The following is a 22,110-nucleotide window of genomic DNA, read 5'->3' as shown; positions in this document are numbered from 1 at the left end:
ATGACAACACAAAAAGCAAGCAAAAAAGAGGGAAAAAAAAAAAAAAAAAAAAAAAAAAAAGGGAGGAGACTGGGACACAATCTCCCAGGTTACTGAGACCCAATCCTTTATTACCTGTCTGAAAATAGACTGGGAAAATTTAGGTGTATATTCCATTTAGATTTTATACATACCCATGCTGCTAAGAAGCAAGCATTTTAGATATAAGTCCAAAATTAGTTTGTTTGATTATCTGATCGATGATGGAGGGTGAAAAACCATAAAACCATGACTTTAATAAATGACACTTAATATTTCTTGAGATTACTCTTTTACGGCTTTTAGTTGAATTCAAAGCCCAAGAGCCAAAGAGCTTTTTAGTTGCTATCATCTCAGGTAGATATCTCTTTTACTTAGCTTTATTCTTTTCATTTTAAAACTCTGGGACATGTTCCCAAAGTGCATGTTTTCAAAAGGAAAACCTCCACCAATAGCTCAAATTGGTGCTAATCTAGTTAAGAAATACAATTCTTGGCATGCATAGAACAAAGACCTTTTGTTTCGCTTCTACAGCTAAAATAACTGTCCCCCTGAGCAAGTCTTTATATCTAACCCATACTTCACTGAATTTGTTCCCTGAGTACTGAGCACTGAATTGCATGTAAGAAGATATGCATAGCAACATCTCACATCTGCACTGAAGGGCAAGGCCCATCATTAGCCCCAGCATTAACAGCTGCTGTTAAAGTGGTTTATTTGTACAGGTGATCATAGGGCTTTCTCTGTGTGTGTACCATTGGCATTTCTGTGATCTAAAAATGATACCAAAGGTAAAATAAATTCATGGGCCTGAGACCTACTCCATCAGCAACTCCTTTTGCTTCACTTGTAAGTGAAGCTCAGCCATTAGAAAGAGGTTGTATGGTACCTGTTAGGGTCCAAGAGACCTGTGTTTTTCTAGCCTCATCTTGGCCACCCAGGCTCTCACTCACATCCTGTTTCTGTCAGCAGTGCCCGTAACTTCTTGCCACACTAGCAATGGTCTATACACTATTTAGAGTTTGAGAACCTTTGGTAGCAATTCCTTGGTGTTCATACAAATGATTTGCTCTTTGCTTAATGTTTTACTTCTGTCATTTGAGAAATTTCCAGATGACATATGTAGGAGGAAAACAAAAAAGTTGAGCGTGTTAAAGTTTTTTTAATTTTTTTAAATGTTTATTTTTGAGAGAGAGAGAGAGAGAGGCAGCGTGAGCAGGGAAGGGGCAGAGAGAGAGGGAGACACAAAATCCAAAACAGGCTCCAGGATCTAAGCTGTCAGTGCAGAGCCCAATGTGGGGTTCAAACTCACGAACTGTGAGATCATGACCTGAGCTGAAGTTGGACGCTTAACTGACTGAGCCACTCAGGGCCCCCAAACTTTTGTTTTTTTAATAATGACATTATTTACTTGTAAAAAAAATTATACATTTCACTTATAACCACACTTCAAAGACTTTAATAGCTGCCCACTTCTTTTCTCTAGAACATCTAGAATTGTCATAAGAAGAATATGATCAAATTGGTTAAGACAGCCTGTTCTTTCATGGTTGTTGGCAAATATTAGCTCACCCCATGGTTTAAAAATATCACTTGCTGGGGCGCCCGGGTGGCTTAGTCGGTTAAGCGTCCGACTTTCGCTCAGGTCATGATCTTGCGGTTCGTGGGTTCGAGCCCCGCGTCGGGCTCTGTGCTGACTGCCAGCTCAGAGCCTGAAGCCTGTTTCAGATTCTGTGTCTCCCTCTCTCTCTGACCCTCCCCTGCTCACGCTGTCTCTCTCTCTCTCCTAGAAATAAAAAAAAAAAAAAAATTAAAAATATCACTTGCTGCGAATACTGATTTTCACTGATCTTGTACCATCTGTGTTCACAACTAGGAGGGAACACGGGTGGTACTTCCCAATGCGACCATCTGTGCTTTCATAGCAAGTTACAGGTAAATGTGCTTGGAGACGTATTCCTCTAATGGAAGATATGTACTTTTCTAGCTGCAAGTTGTTCTTGGCTAAAGACTCAGAGTAGGTAAAGTAAACCTGGACATGAAGTTCTTTGTTGGAAAGTTCTGAGAACTGTGTGATTGCATTTCACTCTCAAAACTGGGGCTTTGATCAACCATGACAGGGACAAAGATGTGTCATCTAAAAGCTAAACCAGCAAAAATCTATGCATAATGGAAAGATTGATTGGCTGTCTGTAGCGGCAACCCCAAAAATTGTATAGGTGAGACAATGGTTTGGAAAATACCCAACGCTGTGATTGAGGTAAGTTGAATATAACCTCAAGGCAGCAGGGATAGAATAAGATTATAATGGAGAAAATGGACAAATCAATCAGCCTCCCTAACACCACCACTTCCTAAACATACTCTGAAGAGTATGTCAACAAAAAGAGGATTCCCAGTGGGGGGTCATTATTATGGCACAATTACCCAGCACTCACATGGGCGTGTGTGTGTGTGTGTGTTTGTGTGTGTGTGCGTGCCCGTGCGCTGGGGGGAGGGGTGGAGACCGACCTGATGGACAGGAAAGTTTCAGTCAGTCACCAGACATGGGGATTTGGTTATAGGGTAGGACTGTTATTTTAGTGAGGTTTCATCATGGCCTGGATGACATCACCCTCAGGATCTCTCTTTGCTCTTATCTGATTTTGTGCCTATCAGTGAACATTCTGGCTACTAATCGGGTTCCTGATATGCTGATAATGTGAAAGAGTCTGACCTAGGAAAGACCCTCACTGTAGATGAGTAAACTGGCATGCTTGACTATGCACTGGGCTTTTAGAAATCCTTTGGTGTGAGTTAGCATCAGTGGATCCAAACAATTCTGTCTGGCCCGACTAAACACACATCCAGATTTCTAAAGCTGAAAGGCAGGGAGCAGCCAGCCTCCCAGGGAGACCTCAGAGCTCATCACATCAGTAATGCCCAGTCCAATCAGGCCCAATTAAATTCACCAGGAGAGGAAATACTCTAGTAAAGTCAAAGCCTGGTATCAGAGAAGTCTGGCTGCAAGCCATGGTCCTAATAGTTAGATGTGTTAGGAACTCTAAGAAGGATAGGACAGAAACCTAGTGAGTGGAACTGCTATAGAAGCACATGATTCATTCTCAGCATTCAAGAGTCTCTCATGGTTTGCCTCCCTCCCTCTCCTCCACTATTTTTCCCCTGTCTTCTCCCCCATGGTTCTTCATTAAGTTCCTCCTAATCCTCCTATACATACAAACAGATGGGGTAGGGGGAGGGAAGGGGGTGATGGGCATGGAGGAGGGCACTTGTGGGGATGAGCACTGGGTGTTATATGGAAACCAACTTGGCAATAAAATATTTTTAAATTTTTTTTTATTTCTTTTTTATTTCTGAGAGAGAGAGAGAGAGACAGCATGAGCAGGGGAGGGTCAGAGAGAGAGGGAGACACAGAATCTGAAACAGGCTTCAGGCTCTGAGCTGGCAGTCAGCACAGAGCCCGACGTGGGGCTCGAACCCACGAACTGTGAGATCATGACCTGAGCCGAAGTTGGACATTCAACCGACTGAGCCACCCTGGCGCCCCGACAATAAACTGTTTTTAAAAAAATAAATAAATAAAATTAATAATCATGGCTTCTCACTGTAAAAAAAAAAAAAAAGAACCACATGATTTGTCACAAAAGGATAAGGTCAGAGCTTTCAACATGGCTGACTTAACTGTGGGATATCAGTTTAGGGTTTTGAATGCTTTCTCTGCTCAATAGTCAGATTGACTCTTGAATCTAGAAAACAGGTAGAACTACAGGAATCAATTAAGAATTTAAAGGTCTATTTTTATTTCTAGGGACTGGGAGGGGAAAATGCTTAAGTACAAAAGAGTTAATTGTCTCACTTAGAAATATTTGGGGCTAGTATTGGCCTCAGGCGCGGCCTAATGCATGGGGCTCAGATGATGTCACCAGGACCTTTTTTTTTCTCAACTTGTCCCTCTGATATATCCATGCTGCCTTGAATCTCATACATTTTCTCCTACTGAGGTCAAACCTGGCAGTAGCTACTCTCAGTCTTCCATTCTCAACACTTTTGATTCAGTAGAAGAGAAAATCTCTTTCACAGAGCACTTTTATGACTCCTTGATTGGGTAATTTACCTATTCTTAAACCTATTATTTGGACCGAGGAAATATGATTCTCTGATTGGTCAATGTCTGAGTCATTTTGACCAGACAGAAGCCAAGAGGGCAAATGCCCTCATTAGAAAGAAGTAGCATGTGACCTTGGCCATGGAGATAGGACTCTGTTGAGGAGTGTGTAACAACTCACCTGCCCAGTCAACTAGTCCTAAAAATGGATGTCACTGGAGGTTTGGACCCATACTCAGCTGTCACTAACACCAACATGAGCAAGATAGGTGGGAGCAAAAGGGCCCCCCACCTCCGTGCCTTCCTTCCTATCACGTTATGTTCCTGATGACTACTATCACAATAGGTTTACATATTCTTCATTAGTTATTCAGTTTCTCAGATGGTGGTTGAACACATACCATCAACCCAGAATTGTGGGAAGTACCAGAGGGAGTAATCCACAGGTGGAAAGATATAAGCACTTTTCACATGAACAGTTAGAAAAAAACAACCACCTTTTATTTCTAATTTAATAATATGAAGTCAAACATAGTGTGCAGTGTGGAACATTTGCCTTCTAATTAGGCTAAAGATGGGGTTGATGGTCAGAATAGCTAATGGTAGTGAAGACAAACCATTCATTTTTAAGAAAATAATTTGTATGTTTTAACTATTATTCCCTCATAGGCAATTAAATGCTGATAGCACTATTTTATGTAGAAGGATATTGATGGCCAATCACAAAGTATATTAAAAAGAGAATTATTTTAGGACCCAGAATTTCTTTAGTTTTTAGTCTTATATTCTTTCACTTTTTTCTTCTGAATCTCTCTGGCTGAAACTTTAGTTTTTAAGATAAAGTCAAAAAGCGACTTGTTCAATGTTCCTTGGGTTGTTTTGTGACGTATAAATCTGGTGGCTTATTTTTGTCATCAGTAACTCCTGATCACCCTGAAGATCAATTTCAAACTCCTTGGTATGGAATGCCACACCTTTCAGAATCATGCCCCTTTTACCTCTTCTGTCCCTGTGCTCACTTCCCTACCCCAAGTTTCCCACATGTACCACACTCCGGCCATGTTGAGCTATTCACAGTTTCCAATGGCAAACGCTCTCCCTCACCTCTGTGCCTCCACACGTGCTTTTCCTCTGTTCACTCCTTTCCTTGCTGTCACCCAGCCATCTCCTGTTCACCTACTAGGTCCAGCTATGACATCACTCCCTCCAGAAAGTCTTTCTTGGTACCATCCAAGACTGGGTTAGGTGTTTTCCCTTTGTTCCCTCAGCATCCTGCACTTTGTCTGTCAGTGCTCCCATCAGCCTATCGTGTTAGCTGCCTGTTTGCCTCTAAGTCTCCCTAACAAGGACAAGAATTTCCAGAGGCCCAAATACAATGAAAACAGGGTGGAGTTTGTGTTTTCACAGCTGCACTCTGGAGATTAGCCCAATAAATATTTTTTGGATGAATGAATAAATGAATGAATAATGAGCCACTTATTATTTGTTGCTTTCTTATATTTCCTCAGAATTACAACCGGCCCCCTGTGATGGCATTAGCCATCCCCATAGCAGTGAAATTCCTCCACAGAGGGAACAAGGAGCTGTGCAGGAATATGTCCAACTACCTGTCCCTGGCTGCAATCACCAAGGCAGATCTCCTGGCTGATCACACAGACGTTATAGTAAAGAGCATACTCCAAGGTATGGTGCAAAGGCTGAGTGTGGGAATGCTTTCTTAGGAGTGATTTTAAACTATTTTCATGAAGCAGTAATGGTTTGTGGAAAGGGAGACATTGAGCATTGAGAGGTACGTTAGATTCTCTGCTTTGCCACGAGCTCGTTGGTGAACAGGGGTGAGGTTTCTTGCGTTGGTTGAGTCTGTGTCTCTTCACTGGGCAGATGAATTATTTGGACTCATAGGGTAGTTGTAAGCTGTCTCTCTTCTGACTTTACATTTCTCAGTTTGGAGAATGGTGTTTTCCATGCTTCTGGTCACCGTGTCCAGCTACCAGTTGTAGAGAACCTACCTGTCTGCACTGAGTGGAGTATGTTCTACTGTTCTCAGGGGCAGATGGAAAACCTTTTCTGCCTTTGGTTTCCCAAAGCAAGGAATGTTAGATAAAATACACCAGAGAACATGTGAAGACTTCTTCAGTGTGAACATGATTTGGGACTAATGTGTAATTGTGTTAAATACTGCCATAAAAAATCAAATCAGGACATCTCTGTTCATTGTTTCACATTTGAATGAAAGAGATCAAGTTAGTCCAGTTGAAGTATTCTCTTTTGTTATGTTTCTTCCTTCGGTTTCAGATCTATCAGAAACCATGGTTTTTTGGCTTCTTTGATTTGGGATCAGAGAACAATATATGGTGTTATTTGATATGCACCCAACGTCCCCAATTCTCATTAATAAAAATCAAGTTCTATGAGTATCTTGGCCCACATTTTCCTGCCGCATACCCCAAGTGCTCAGGGTGAACACCAACCCTCTTTAGAATGCTCCCAGACCTTAGAGTCTCCATGTTCCACAATTGCTCCCTTTCTGAGGTGTCCAGACCAGTCCAGAAGCCCACGCTGTTATTCTCTCTATGCCTCCTGGCACAGCATGCTATGGTGGTGTCCACTTCCACCACCCCAAGCCCAGCACACTCTGTGGCTGCTACCATGGAGGTCTGAGGAACGGATTTCACTGCACACTGCCTGGTCAAGGATGGCAGCTTTGGTCCCTTTGTGCTGCCACCCCTGCAGCTTCAGGAGCCACCAGTCCTCAGTTCACTAAGTTCATGCAGCAGCCTACGGCAGGATGAGGAAGAACACCTGTCTTTCTCCTGGGTGTGGATAGAGGCCCCAAGAGCAGGGTTGCTTAGCTCCCAGGACCAAACTGTTCCCAAGTTTGCAGTAAAATGCATCCTTCTGTTCTGTCTAAAAACGTTCTCTCTCTTTCCTGGGCTTAACTATCCAGCCAAGAGTCAAGCCAGCAAGAAATTAATCAAAACGTTTTCAAAATGACTCTGGCCCACCAAGGACTAAGGCTTTTTTCACTGTACCAGACATTCCTAAGATGAGTTCACAGCCCCAATCCTCGACATCTGACCAGCCACCCCAGTGGTCTGAAAGATGCCCAGATATGTCTGAAGCCCAGTCGTGACAGTGGAGATTCATCACTCTACCTGTGTTGCCCTCTAAAGATTTGTCATTGACATTACTAGTCAATATCATTCACTTCTCATTTTCTTTGGCCACAGGATTGAATTGCTAAATTAACTTTTAATCATGATACTAAATTTTCTAAAAGTCCAGAAGAGCAGTTATGCCTTCTTTACCACCTTGACTACATGTTTGGAAGAGATTTCACATGATATTAAAAACACTTATACACCCCATACATTTTAAAACCATGGTAGTTAGACTTGCAAGTAACAGATTTATTGAAAAAAACCGAACAAAACAAAAATGAATTGTTTCTTTGCAGCTGCCAAGAGCTTAGCTCATGTATTTGTGTTTTTTTCTTTTTTGTTGAAATGTACTTCTAATGACAAAGAAATCTTTTGAAACACAAATACACTTTCTGAATTCATCACAAGCATTTGAAATAAACAAATGATTTGGCTTATTTGATATGACACTGTCAAAATTACCATAAAAGACACGATAATTTGACCTATAAGAAGTTGGATCTACCTATTTCAGGGTTCAGATTTTTAAGACTAATGTGTCTGTAAAACTCCACAACCATTCACATGAGCCCATCACACTTAAGGCTGCAGGGTAGAGAGGATCTTTCTGTCTCTGAGTAAGTTTCTGCTTTACATATTTTTGTCATAAATTCCCTGCAATCATTGGGATTTCTTTTTTCTTTACCTATAGCTTTCTTCCCTTTAGATCTTCTTCCTTGATTTATATTATCCTAAGCTGCACTCTCCCATTTTTCTACTACTTCAGAAAATGCTAAAAGTATTAGTTACGATTTGATCTGTTTTTTTACAAGACTAGAATTATACAATTGTAGAATCTTATGTTGGGACATTAAACACGATTTAGCTCAGTTATCAAGGCAGTGCTTAAACCCTACCAAATGGTCATCCACTCAATAATAACACTAATGATTATAATGACAGTTATAACTACAATGGCTAAAATATATTTCATGCTTTCTATATGCCAAATGATGTATTAAGCACTTTATATGGATTATATCATTTAATCTTCACAAGAATTCCATAACAAAAATCCTATGACTATCCCATCTTACCATTTAGTAGTATTTTAAGTGATAAAAACACCAGGGGTATAAATAGCTTGATGATGATGGTGAAGAGGAAGAAAAGACAAAGAAGGAGGAGAAGGAGAGGAGGAGGAAGAATGTATCCAAACACATGACTGAAAAGTACATAAATATATCAGACTTCCCATATGACTTGATTCAGGGCTCAATGGTGGTACCAAAAGTCAATACTCAACTCTGCTTCCTTTGGATTGGTTTCACTTTCTTTTCTTTCTCTCCTTTTTGTTGTTGTTGTTGTTGTTGTTGTTGTTCATAGAGTTGGGGGGGGTGAGGGAGAGGGAGATAGAGAATCTAAGCAGGCTCCACACCCAATGCTGGGTTCAATCTCAGGACAGTAAGATCATGACCTAAGCTGGAATCAAGAGTCAGATACTTAACTGACTGAGCTACCCAGGTGCCCCTGGATTGGTTTCACTTTCACCCTCTATGTTATGGGCCTCTGCAGCTTCCAGTTTACATCATCATGAATACCAGTTAAGCAAAAGAAACTCTATATTCAGTCTCATTGTCTATGCTTGACCTAACATGGGCCACATGCCTATTTCTGAACCAATCCAGGCTTGTTGCCAGGAACACAGTCTTTCAATTGGCTAGGTTTGGGTAATGAACCTCCTCAAAGCAGTAAGTGGGGGTCAACTACAGGAGAACTACATGGATGGGGTACAGATTACCACCCCCCCAAATCCAGGACTGTTGCCAGCAATGGTTAAAATGAATACTGGGTACCAACAAACAGCCCTATGTATTTACTTTTATACTTCCTTTTTTAGAGATTTAGTCCATCGCTTTGGCATATCCATTATTGGATGATTCTTTCATCTCAGTGTATCTGCAGTTCCTCCCAGGTTCTTGGCAGCTGTAAATTTTATAAATGGAACCATTCTACCTTCATTTTAAAACATTAATGAAAAAGTAGACCAGATGGGGCCAGGCAAGACTGATGGTATACCAGTGGTGCCTGCTCCTTATATTTAGTTAATATTACTCCACTAATAATCGTTTTCAGTTGTTTTGTACGTATGTTTGTCCTTAATTCCAAACCAAATGCCTCCTTTATGCTTATAAGTCAATCATGAGCGACTGTCAAAGAGCTTGTGTATTTATCCCTGAAGGCAAATATTGCAATAGTTCCAAGCCAGTTTTTGACTGCTTTTCATTATTAATAATTATATATAAGTAATAATATTGACTTTTACATTAAATATAAATAGAAATTCATTTTAGTTAAATTGGTTAGACTCCGTGTGTCTGTTTTATAGTCTCTGAATTCTCCTAGTGAGCGAGCAACAGCGTGAGCAGGGGAGGGTCAGAGAGAGAGGGAGACACAGACTCTGAAACAGGCTCCAGGCTCTGAGCTGGCAGTCAGCACAGAGCCCGACACGGGGCTCGAACCCACGAACCACGAGATCATGACCTAAGCCAAAGTTGGAGGCTTAACCGACTGAGCCACCCAGAAGCCCCAATAATTACAGTTTTAACTAAACTTTTTCAGACAATTAAAAACATTCTCCAACTAATTCTATGAGGTTAGTATATATGTGATATCAAAACCAGAAAGGACAATGTAGGAAAGGAAAATACAGACCCATCTTAATTATGAACAAATCACAAATAAAAAATGACTCCAGCAATGCTTAAGGAAAATAACATTAACATTTGCTAAGTGCTTACTGTGTACCATTTTCTGGTCTGTTAACTCATGTAATTGTCCCAATATCTTGTGAGGGAAGAACTATTGCTATCCTAGAATTCATAATGATTCAGTTGAGTTTATCCTAAGAATGCAAGAATGTCTTAGTATTCAAAATGTAATTCCCCAGGGTAAAAGACTGAAGGCTCAAAAAGTCATGTGATCAGTAAGACCATCTTATAAAATTTAGTACCCATACTTGAAAAATAGTTTTTTGCAAAGTAGGAATTTTGGAGAACTTTCTTAAATTGATTAAGGGGATATTGTATATGTATACATATGTATCTATTTAAAATTATATGTAATTAAGAGAATATTATATATACATATTATATCCTTTTCTTCTGTAAATTCCAAAGTCTGTTTATGACAAAAAAAAAAAATCTCTCCACAAACTGACAACAGAAAGGAACACCCTTGGTTTAATAAAGAATATCTACAACAGCTAAAATCATACTTAATAGGAAAATATTAAATACCTCCCTTGAATTAAAAAATAAGACAAGGATGTCATTTAGGTAATGTTTGTTTTCTGCTTAAATAATATCAGAAGTGGGGTGCCTGGGTGGTTCGGTCAGTTAAGTATCCGACTCTTGATTTCAGCTCAGGTCATGATCTCAGTCGTGGGATCGAGTCCTACACTGGGCTCTGTGCTGAGCAAGGATCCTGCTTGTGATCCTCCCTCTCTCTCTGCCCCTCTCCTCTGCTGGCACACACTCTCTCTCAAAATAAATAAATATTTTAAAATATCATAAGTAATATTTAATATTCTGTGACATCATAACTTTTTGACTGGGACAGTCATTTTTCAATGACTCCTGAATAATTCTCCAAACTTGTTCTTTGCCATGTAGATGCTTTATAAAATCAAGTACTGGCATATAAAAGCATAACCGGTGCTTAGTACAGCATAATTTAGCACATCTTTTACCCAGGAAGCTGACAAAACCGTGGGAGGGTATCTCCCACTGTAAGGGATTATTTAAAGGCTTGTAGGGAAATCCTTTCCAAATTTTGATTTGGAACTCTGTGATGCAATGCACATCACTACTATCAAAACTAAAAGTAGCGATGTCTCTTCCTCTGCATTTCTGAATCAATGGTTATAATAAGGAAATATGCCTCTCCATCAGTATGCCTTTTACATGGCCTTCTGGCACAAATCACAAGATGACCTCAAATGATTTGAAACTTAAGTAGAAAGTCTTCGGAAAGAAAATGTTATATTGTCTCAGCAAGAGTCCAAATTCCTTTCTGACTTACTGGCAATAGTCTAGAAAAGACTGTCTAGTTAATTATGATAAATTCACCTCATTTCTTTCTGTATGTGAGACAAAATTCAAACCACTGATTGGTGAGCTGTCTCAGAAAATAGAAGTAGAAAATTAACCTTTCATTTATTATGGCAGTAATAATATGTACCACATAGAGTGAAGAGAGGCTTAAATAGATAGAGCAGCTATACTTTGCACAATGCTGGGCACGTAGTTCATCAATGGTTACAGTGATTCTTCTTATTGTCATTATCATAATCAACATCAATGTCATTGTCATCCCTAATTGAGCATCTGCCATGTACCAGGCCCATATTAAAATATTAAAGGCAGGGCCAGATTCATTTGTGGAGTTTTATAATCCCTGGGGTGATACTTAGCCGTTAAAAATTCATGATACAATTATTCTTAAAGAACAAAGTTTTAAGTTCACTGTATTACAGGTTGTTGAGAAAGAATTTATTAATCCAATTTCTAGGAAACAGGCTATGGAGCAATTTGTTAAGAATATTCAAACTCAATATAAATACACATAGGGAAATATTAAAAATGATGTTCAAAAAAAAATAATCCAAATGCAGATCAAGAAACAGAGACACATCTTGAAATGGAAAAGGCCCTCTTCTGAATTGCTAATGAAGTCTGGGATCAGTTGCACTCCAGAGTTTGCACCTGCTTGACTCCACCAGCAGATGTTGCTGTGAAGTCAAATAAGGCCTTCCCAGAGAGGAACATCCCTGGGCTGGCCTCGGAGTAGGACTTCTCCACAATATATATGGGAATCTTCATGTTAGCTTATTCATATGTATTTTCACGTGTTTGCTTCTTTTTGATTTAATCCACTGGGAACAACTTGGAAAAACTTTAAGACAACTTTTATTTCAAATATTAGTTTAGGGGTTTTACATCATTTTCTTAATAACTCTTCAGTAAGGTAGGCAAGTCCTTTATCTCTACTGTCTTGGCTAATGTGAAACTCATCATTAGTTGGCAGGCCTGACTTCTTCTAGTTGGTAAGTGATGTTCTAGGATTAGAATGCTGGATTTCTGAGCCTGAGACCAGCACACTTTCTTCCACAGTCCAGATTTATGAAACTGAATGCAAGTATCAGTAATCTGTTTTCTAGTTCACTGAATCCATGAATATAGATGTGAATGCGTATAATTACTTTGACCAAGATTTTTAACTTTATGAGTGCTATTCATTAAGGGCCTAAAAGAGAGTTCTGGAAATATTTGGCCTTAGTAAACTTTCAAAGAAGAGCTTTCTAATATACCATATAATAAAAAAGTAAAAATCAATTAAAACTTCTACTTTGTTTGCAAATGTAATTGTTAAAATGGGGTTAATTAACTAATGGTAAATACCAAACTCTAAAATTCTGCAATATATACTTAATAGTAAAATGTTCTGAATATATTTTAAAGGAATTAACCTTTCACAAAAAGCCAATTTATATTGTAATAGACAAGGAAAATATACCAACTCTGTTTTGTTCACATATTCATATACACCTCTGCAAAAATATTGCTGTACTGACACACATACTTAAGTACTAAAGTGACAAAGTGACGGACTGTCACAATCTGCCTAGAACTGAAGGGTTTGCTGGAACACGGGACTCTCACTGCTAAAGTTGGGACAATTCTAGGCAAACCAGGACAATTGGCCACTCTAGTACACACATACACACATAATATTTTATGTTTTTTTATATATAATGTGTATTTTTTCCTCCTAAAAACTTTAGTCATCTTGCCCAATTATTTTACAACACCATGATATAGTGATGCCCATAATAACCATTCTGGCTAATGAAACTCTTTGCCAATGTGCCAAATTAAGCCAGCATACTGATATTTCTTTTTAGAAATTTTATGTCAGTTTTACACATTTCTTACTTCCTTTTGCTGATACTATGTATTCTGAAACTCATTAAATACTATTAGTTTAAAAAAAGCCAAATAGCCAACTTCCTGAGAATTTATAAAACGTATAAAATGTATTTTCTAGGTATTGTCTATGAGTATTTTGAGGAAATAAAGTGTGTGTGGTCTTTTCAGTTAAAAAAAAAATGTTCTACTGGATCAGATTAGGTGGTCAAACAATAGTGGATTTAAAATGCCAGAAGTGTAATTTTCTCTCATGTTAAAGAAGTGCAAGGACAGGCAATCCAAGACTGGCAAGGCAGCTTCACAACAGCAGGCCCAAGCTGCTTCTATATTGTTACTCTGAATTTCAAAGTCTAAGGTGGTTGCTGAAACTTCTGCCATCATTACCATATTCCAGTCAGGAGGAAAGAGGAAGTGAAAGAGAATCACATTCAATATTTCAGCATCAGCCAGCACTTAGTTACCTGGCCACACCTACCTGCAATTGATACTGGAAAATATAGACTTCACTGTGAGTAGGTATACCTACTATGTAAACCAAAATTCTGTTACTTAGAGGAAAAAATAAGTATTAGGGAAAAGTCAGAAGTCCCTTGAAACACTTTATCTGAGGGAACTTGGGTGGGTCTGTCAGTTAAGCTGCAGACTTCAGCTCAGGTCATGATCTCACAGTTGTGGGTTCAAGCGCCACATCAGGCTCTGTGCTGACAGCTCAGAGCCCGGAGCCTGCTTTAGATTCTGTGTCTCCCCTCTCTCTGTTTTCCTCCCCCACTCCTGCTCTGTTACTCTCTCTCAACATTAAATAAACAATAAAAATATTTTTTAAAACCCACTTAACTGGATTTACTGCCATAGAAGAAGAAATTTCTACTTTTGTAACCCAAGAATTATTTGTTTTTCTTCTATTTACTTCTTTACCCACAACTTGTAATTCCCATTAAAAATTTTTAAAAATGCCCTTCTGTTTAACTCTGTCAGCATGTGAGTTTGCATGTATTTTGGCCTGCATTATCTTGGGCAGATCTCATTCCTGCATCTGAGATGTAGAAATTGAAAGCATGCCTAACTCTCTGCTTATGATTAGATCTAGTGTTTCTTCTTCCAGTTACATATTCAAGTCATACAGATAATGGCTAAATAAGGACTTACATATGGCAAGTGTGCGTACAACCTTGAATCATGTAACCTCCAAGATTCTAAGACTGGCTTTTGACCTCATAACTGTGAACACTCTTCTTGGAGATTCATCAGCCTGCTTTTGGGGGTCCACAAGGGGAATGAAACTACATGGATACCATGAACATCCTCAAAGATACCTAGATTTATGACATTTTGTCGCTAAAGGCAATGAGAGACCAATTCCCTTCTTTTACTGGGAAAACCTGAAGAGATAAGTGACTTGCCTAAAAACATTCAACTAGTTAGTTGTAAAATGTGGTTTGATAACTACTCCTGGCCCTGTTCTCCAAACCTCACAAACCAGAGATGACCTGTGGTTGTTCAGGCCCTGTCCATAGGAGGACATATCATCATTGTGGCTCTACCACGTTCGGTACTGACATTCAGAGACAGCTTTGTGGTGGTCTTCTATTAGCCCTGCATCACCTCTACAGGAGAACATAAGTGTGGTAGAGAGTTACCTCCCATTCTGCAGGGTGAAGAAGTTTAATTGTCCTCTCCCTCATGCATGGGTATGAGAATGGGGCATGCTTTAAAGGCAGGAGGCATTGATTCCTTTCCAGATTCTTAGATCTCCCCAGCAACAGTCCTCATCACATATATTTGGGGAACTCTGATAATTTATGTTTGTTTGTTTCTGTGTTACACAGGACAGAAAGTTGTATATGGTCATAGATTCGTCAAATTGGAAGGGACTTAGAGATCATTATTTCCTCAATTCCTTGATTTCTCAGCTGAGAAAACTAAAACCCAGAAAGATCAATTGACTTAGCCAAGATCAGATTTTTTGCTTATGATTTACAGGAAGCCAAAGCTTAAAACAACTGTATAGTTTATTTCTAGTTAACTATTACCATTCACAGAATAGATTAGTATCTGAAAACTATTTCCTACTTCAAGAGTGTGGATTTGCAGGGCACCTGGGTGGCTCGGTCGGTTGAGCTTCCGACTTCGGCTCAGGTCATGATCTCGTGGTTCATGGGTTCGAGCCCCACGTCGGGCTCTGTGCTAACAGCTCAGAGCCTGGAGCCTGTTTCGGATTCTGTGTCTCCCTCTCTCTCTACCCTTCCCCTGCTCACACTGTCTCTCTCCCTCAAAAATAAGTAAAACATTAAAAAAAAAAAAAAAAGAGTGTGGATTTGCTCCAAAACACCTTTTAAATGTATAGTTAGATGACGTGGGTAGTTTTATAAAATATTTTATTTACAGTACAGCTTTACAAAAATAGTCTTAATAAAATTAATACAAAACCATTTTACAATATAACTTATATAACTATCTTCTCAAAAAAGTGACATTTGATTATAACACATAAACTACATTTGCATTTGTTAAGTCACATTGTAGTATAAATATGTTTTATCATTTTTTAATAATAAGGTACATACCAATAACAATGAACAATGGACGGCAACATGTTATTTTATTTTTCTTCCAATGTAAAAGTCCACTCTGGCCAAAACAAAATTAACCAAAGGAAAGTAAAACAATTGTCCTTCTGTTCAACAATACAGTCCGTTTTAATTATTTGAGAGTTTATCTGACAAAGACATGGCATTAATCTGAAAGCACCTGGCATAAAGTCTAGTAACAATATCCCCAAAAGCATTCTCCAATGTCTTGTCTTCAACTGTTTATTCAGTATTTTGCCAGTATTCAGTAAATAAAAATTGATCTCAACTCTCCCCTTCATTAGTCTCAAGTGTTCTTAATATGCACTGAGGTTTTAGACCTTCCCAACTGTCATATGTTTAAAAATGTGAGTTTCTGTCTTTGGCTTCAAGTAGAGTTTCACAACACTTATGAAACATACTGAGCTCCTCCATGTGGCTGAATTTCTGTGACTCCCCACCCAACAACATTTCCCCGGATGTGACAAGAGTCTGCTCCTCCGGTCTCTCTTATCTCTTCATTGCTGAGAACACGATCCCAGATATTGAAGCCTGTGAGTCTTCCAGAAAAGGCTAGTGTTTCATCAAAGCCACCACCCACACAGCAGCCGTTCTTTTCCTGGCCAATCTGCAGGATCCCTCCCTCAGGAACAGTGTGACCTGTGGCCATTTCAACAATGGTAGCCACCAGTTCACTGTTTACCCACAAGGACATGCGTCCTTTCTCTGAATTCCAGGTGCTGCACAGATGGGTCCACTTCCCCAGGGAAATCACAGTATTGGCAGTCAGTTTGTTCTCCTCTCCACCCACCACAAACACTATGGACTGATAGCCGAGGTACAGCTGGATCTCATATGGATTTCTCTTTGTGCCATAGGAAAACAGGATGGTTTTGTTTAATACATCTGTGGCTTTGACCCAAATGCAGGCACTAAAAGACTCAAGCTTCATTGGTGTTGCTGGATGCACGCTTCCAAAAATCTTCTTGGAACGCATTGGGAATAAAAGTGCTGTTTCACAACCTAGAAGAGCAAGAAAGTAAGAAGAATAAGAGAAAAAATAAAAATTCATTCAGAAATAATGCCAGCATTTAGGTATTTTAGCGTAGGCATTTTAATGACTACAACTGGAAATTATACGCAGTATTATACTATGACTTGAGGAGGAGGAACTTCAAGAGTGATTTCTCGGAGCACCTGGGTGGCTTAGTCGGTTAAGCGTCTGACTTTCGCTTAGGTCATGATCTCGCGGTTCGTGGGTTCGAGCCCCGCATCGGACTCTGTGCTGACTGCCAGCTCAGAGCCTGGTGCCTATTTCAGAGTCTGTATCTCCCTCTCTCTCTGAGCTTCCCCTGCTCACGCTCTCTCTCTCTCTCTCTCTCCTAGAAATAAATAAAAATATTTTTTAAAAAAAAGTGATTTCTCGGTAGGGGGAAAAGAAGCAGGAATAAGGAAAGTCAATTGTCAGGCTTACACAATGCGGCATCTAAGTGGAGAAGAAGGCATGTAGAGTAGCCAAATTGTCCAAACTCAGAAAATAATGGAAACCATATTTTAATAACTACTTCCCCTCACAATTAGCTTATTTTCTTTTACTGCCCTTTTTTTTAAAACTGTTGAGTCACTATGCATTAACTTCAAACAATGACACTATTTTCCAAAAACTTAGAGCCAAATTGTTTTCCTCTTCCTGATCTCACCAAGCTTTTCAAAAAAAAAAAAAAAAACACACAAAAAAACCCTATGAAACTCAATGGACCCAGCTCACCCTATTTACCCACTGTCAACATGCATTTTTATTTTATTTTTAATGTTTTATTTATTTATTTTGATAGAAAGTGAGTGAACAAGCAAGCACCAGCACAGAAGAGGGGCAGAGAAAGAGGGAAAGAATTCCAAGCAGGCTCGGTGCTATCAGTGTGGATCCCAACTCAGGGTTCAGTTTGATGAGCTGTGAGATCATGACCTGAGCAGAAACCAAGAGTCAGATGCTCAACTGAGTGAGCCACCCAGGTGCCCCAAGTCTACATGCATTTTTAAATGAAACTCTAGGATAGTCATATTGTTGCTGAACACATTTCATACACCACATGTTCCAGATATTTGTAAACTTTGCAAAGTTTGTAGAAAGCCAACTTTGAAAGGCAACAATATATAATAATGATGACCAACTCTAATTGGGTACTCTCTGTGTACCAGATACTGTTCTAATCACTCTATATCATTTTAATCCTACTTAGCCACCCTAAGGGATAGTCTTAATATTCCTATTCTACAGATGAGAAAAGTAAGGCATAGAGCACTAAGTAACTTGGTCATCAGAGGCCACGCCCTTACCTAGCACACTGCATTGCTTCTTAATGGTAGAAGAACCCCTAGATTTGACTAGGAGAGGTGGAACTCCTGTTTGTTTTACTATTAGCAAGCATGCAGATTGTGATGAGTTCCATCTCTCTCTAGGCTTTACTGTTACCTATAAAAGCCTCTTCCATTCTCCTTCTAATATTCTGCAAGTCTGTAAGCAACAAGTATAGAGTACTCAGGAAGAACTGTGTATATCAAGGAAATGCTTAAAAACTCTTATTTTGTCCACATGTTTATAAACACTAGGCAACAATAGAAAGCCTTTTAAGGAAGAGTGAACCCTTCCAAGGAGCCTACTGGAGAACATATTTCAGCTAAAGAGCACTTAGAAGGATACTTTCAGACGTGGGGGTTGGGAGCTCAGTAAAGTCCCGCATCAGTTCATCTCCAGGTCACATGTCTGGTGAGGAACTAGAGATGCTGAAGTGAAGACCTTCTAAGTGTCTGTGGGAAACATGCTAAAACCTTTCACCGGTGGGCTCTACTTTGTGATAACCTCATATGTGTATGAAAGACCAGAAAAAGAATTTTCTTAATGTAAGTGAGGGCGAAGTATTCACTTTATAATAAACTGAAGATTTACCATAAAATAGCTTTGACCAGCAAACTCCCAGAGCATTTAAAGACTAACTAGTGCCTATATAGAATTTGCAGGACCAAACACCCATGCAAAGTGTGCTAAACTAAGTTAAATGCCTGCAAGTGATTGAGGGCTAAGCTCTGTCCTAAAAAATTAAGCAGGTGGACTTAGAAATCATCAAAAACTGAGATTCAGAAAATCATATGAAAGTAACGACAATACTAAAGCACAAGGTGGTCCTGTCACATTTTGCTACTAACTTTTTCAGTGAGTAATTTGAATTTTTGAAGAAAGATTTTTTAAGATTCTTAATGAGGCATTCTTTTTTTCAAATGAAATTGGTGGATGCATTTTTTTTCTAGCTGTGTTAATTAACTCAAACAAAGCTAATGGAACAAAAGATGCATTAGCATTTGAGATATTCTCTGTAATGTTCCAGTAAAGTGGTGTTCAAGAGGGGGCCTACTGCTGTCTAATTACTGATTTCCTGTTTATATAAACCCAGGCAGTCAGGATTGCATTCCAGAGCATTCCTTGATTGCCTCTCTGAGACTCAGCTTCCCCTGCAGGGTGCACGGGCCATATGAGTTCATGCAGTGGAACTTTGTGTTCACAGGTTTCTTTGTGGCTTTTTTGGTGGGGACCAGTGATAGAGGCTCTTTCTATCTCTTTAGAATGTCAGAGACTCTCTCATGAAATGGCTTTTAACTAATAGGTTTTTCTGATTATATTATCAAAGACTGAACAAAATTAAAACCAGGTTCTTAGGAGGCCGACAACAGAATAATTAGGAATCCCTTAGGAACCAAGCTGGCAGGAAAGGAAGAGAAGAGAAATCAAACCATGTGGATAAAAGTACTATTGGACATAAGAAATTTACTATTTTAGAATTCAGAAATATATCCCTCTCTGTTCTAACTAGCATACAGAAGTCACAGTGAAAATTCATGTCATTTCTTTAGTTTTTTGGGTACATTATATGTACAGTGATTTTACATGGCTTGTCAAAGACAAGAAATTTCATCCATTAATATAGTCACAGAATTATAATTTGTCTCTTTGTCACTTACATTGAGGATCTCTTGCATATTTGATTTTATGCTTTTTCAGTCCCTGAAACTATACATAATATTCAAGAAAATACGCTTAGTACCGATAAACAGTCCTCAGCTATTTAGTAAAGACTGATACGCTGGTATGGTTTCTGTAATTTTAAATGAAACATGCTGTCACAGATGCTTATGATTCTTCTTCCTACTTCAACAGATGAGTTGCTTTATTGTGCATAAAAGGAGGGATGGCACTGTTTGTGATTGTTTTCTGTTCATGAGATTCTCAGGGGCAGTGTAAGTTATATTTTCTCACCTAAGTCACTCATTATCTAATATAACCCACAAATGATTTTTGCACTACTATCTCTTAGAAATTTTGACTTATAAAGGAGTGTTACTTGGCTCCAAATAAATCTCATTTCTTTTAGCCATCTTTCGAATGTATCATTTCAGGCCCACATGTGTTGGAGATTCATGTATATCACATGGGACTCCCAGCAAGTTGCATCTGGTTCAAACCGCCTGCCTGCCTCTGCCTCCCTCCCTCTCTCTTTCTCTCTCTCTCTGTCTCTGTCTCTCTCTCTCTCTCTGTCTCTTTCGTTTGGCTCTGACCCCATTAAATACCCGGGATCCTACCTCAGACCATTCCACCTTGGATCCCGCTCCCGCAGGTTTACCCTAAGCCTCACATTCTCAGACCACCCCTCTCGCGGGCTAATTCCGTAGGCCCCGAGGGCTGGGGGACCCCTCAGGAATTCCACTAATCCTTCAAGAGATCAGGTTCAGTCTCAAGTCTCTAGCTCAGAACCATCGGGGAGGAGGGGCCGGCCCTGGGATTGGAACGTGTCCCTAAAAATTAGGCAGGGCCCTGAAATAGCGCGGGGAATCAGAGCCCCCGCCTAAAGAGAGAGACAGGCTAAAATTAGAAGAAGTGGAAATCCCTAACGGAGGGAAGCCGGACAGCTAGAGAGGTCACAGTTATAACCGGCCAATAGAACTCCTGCACCTCCTGGTTGGATCGGGTGTCAGTCAGCGGCCCTAGACGCCTATTTCAAGGCTGATGGATACGTGCACTGCTCGGTTCTGGGCTCCTGGCGGCTGGAGAATACTTTGTAAAGTCAGTTTTCGCGCCTTGTATGGTGTGTGTGAGGCCTGNGCCAGGCTGCCCGCCAGGCGGCCCAGCTCCGCCCGCAGCCTCTGCAGCTCGCCCCGGAGGACGTCGTCGGTGGCCTGCAGCAGCATGCCCTCCCTCATCTGCGAGTTCTCCAGCATGATGAAGAGCTTGTCCCACTCGGTGTGCTCCCGACGGCAGTCACACGGCGTGGCTAGAGCGCGGGACACACACGTTACCGACCCGCCCAGGCCTTCCTAGGGTGTGCTTTGTACAAAGCTGACCTCCCACGGCGGTCCCAAGTCACTGCCCATCCCCAGCACCCCCTCCCCTTTAAGGACACCTCCGAAAAACAGCGTGAGAGTATCTCGGCAGTGACAGAACCCATTCACGCGGGTATATAGTAAGTGGAACTCTGTGAAATTGCCGTTCATGAGGCTCAAAACAGGCAAATATCGGCGATTTCATGCGGTCCAAGCCATTGTGTATGTGTGACCAGAAATAACTTGTTGAAACCTCCCCCCCTTTCCTAAAGTGCTTCTTTTCTTTTGCAAAACAAACTCTAATTTTTTAAAGCTCCCTTCGTTGGCTACAAAGTCTATGTAGACTATTTGGACCCAAAGGGATGGGTATGTAGTTAGGGTTAGCAGAGAAACAGTTAAAATGAACTTACGGTCCTCAGTGGGATGGAGTCCATTGTCTATTTCATTGTCCAAATTCACATACATGAGTTCATAATCATCCGAGGTCTCGGCAGACACCGCACACCAGAGAGCACAGAACAGAATCGCGGGGAGATGCATTGCTGGCGAGAGACAAAGTTCTTTCTTTTGCCGCTTCCCACAGCTGGCCTGAGGGGACGAGGCGAGCTCTCAAGTAAGCAGTGTTTGAGCAGCGGAGAGTGAGAGTGAGAGGCAGGAGCAGAGAGCCCTTAATAAATGCTGGGGAAAGCCTGAATGGAGATGAATGAGTAATGCTGGTGGCACCGCGGTAACGGGAGTTCCCCAGAATTTGGAGGGGAGGGGGCTGGGTGGGAGGGCGAGGGAAATGTGGTCGTTGCACAATAATAGACCGCAAAGGTTTACACTGCAGTCAGATTAATTGGAGGAGGGTCAGAGGGGAAAGAGGTGGGGAAACTGGGCTAAGACTGTCCCCGTGAGGATTAGCTGTTGTAACTTGAATT

The 22,110-nt window shown here is 40.3% G+C and overlaps 2 protein-coding genes across 3 annotated transcripts in view; one reads left to right on the top strand and one right to left on the bottom strand.

The window, feature by feature from the left end:
- Positions 1-22,110, top strand: part of VEPH1 (ventricular zone expressed PH domain containing 1) — a 217,766-nt gene that overhangs the window by 24,957 nt on the left and 170,699 nt on the right. For both annotated transcript variants that reach the window (XM_077750127.1, XM_077750126.1), the window contains exon 3: positions 5,632-5,806. In XM_077750127.1, the coding sequence (XP_077606253.1) occupies positions 5,632-5,806 (175 nt within the window). The remainder of the gene's footprint in view (positions 1-5,631; positions 5,807-22,110) is intronic.
- The window catches only part of PTX3 (pentraxin 3), a 25,262-nt gene continuing 18,985 nt past the window's right edge, over positions 15,834-22,110 (bottom strand). Inside the window, exons 5-8 of the mRNA XM_077750133.1 lie at positions 21,601-21,778; positions 20,885-21,141; positions 18,294-18,369; positions 15,834-16,843 (exon numbers count right to left, since the gene is read on the bottom strand). Coding sequence (XP_077606259.1) covers positions 16,230-16,843; positions 18,294-18,369; positions 20,885-21,141; positions 21,601-21,730 — 1,077 coding nt within the window. The 5' untranslated portion in view covers positions 21,731-21,778 and the 3' untranslated portion in view covers positions 15,834-16,229. The remainder of the gene's footprint in view (positions 16,844-18,293; positions 18,370-20,884; positions 21,142-21,600; positions 21,779-22,110) is intronic.

Source organism: Crocuta crocuta, unplaced genomic scaffold, assembly GCF_008692635.1.
Source record: "Crocuta crocuta isolate KB4526 unplaced genomic scaffold, BGI_CrCroc_1.0 scaffold19, whole genome shotgun sequence".
Taxonomy (NCBI): domain Eukaryota; kingdom Metazoa; phylum Chordata; class Mammalia; order Carnivora; family Hyaenidae; genus Crocuta; species Crocuta crocuta.
The sequence above is the reverse complement of the archived record's forward strand: the minus strand, read 5'-3'. Positions and strand labels throughout refer to the sequence as shown.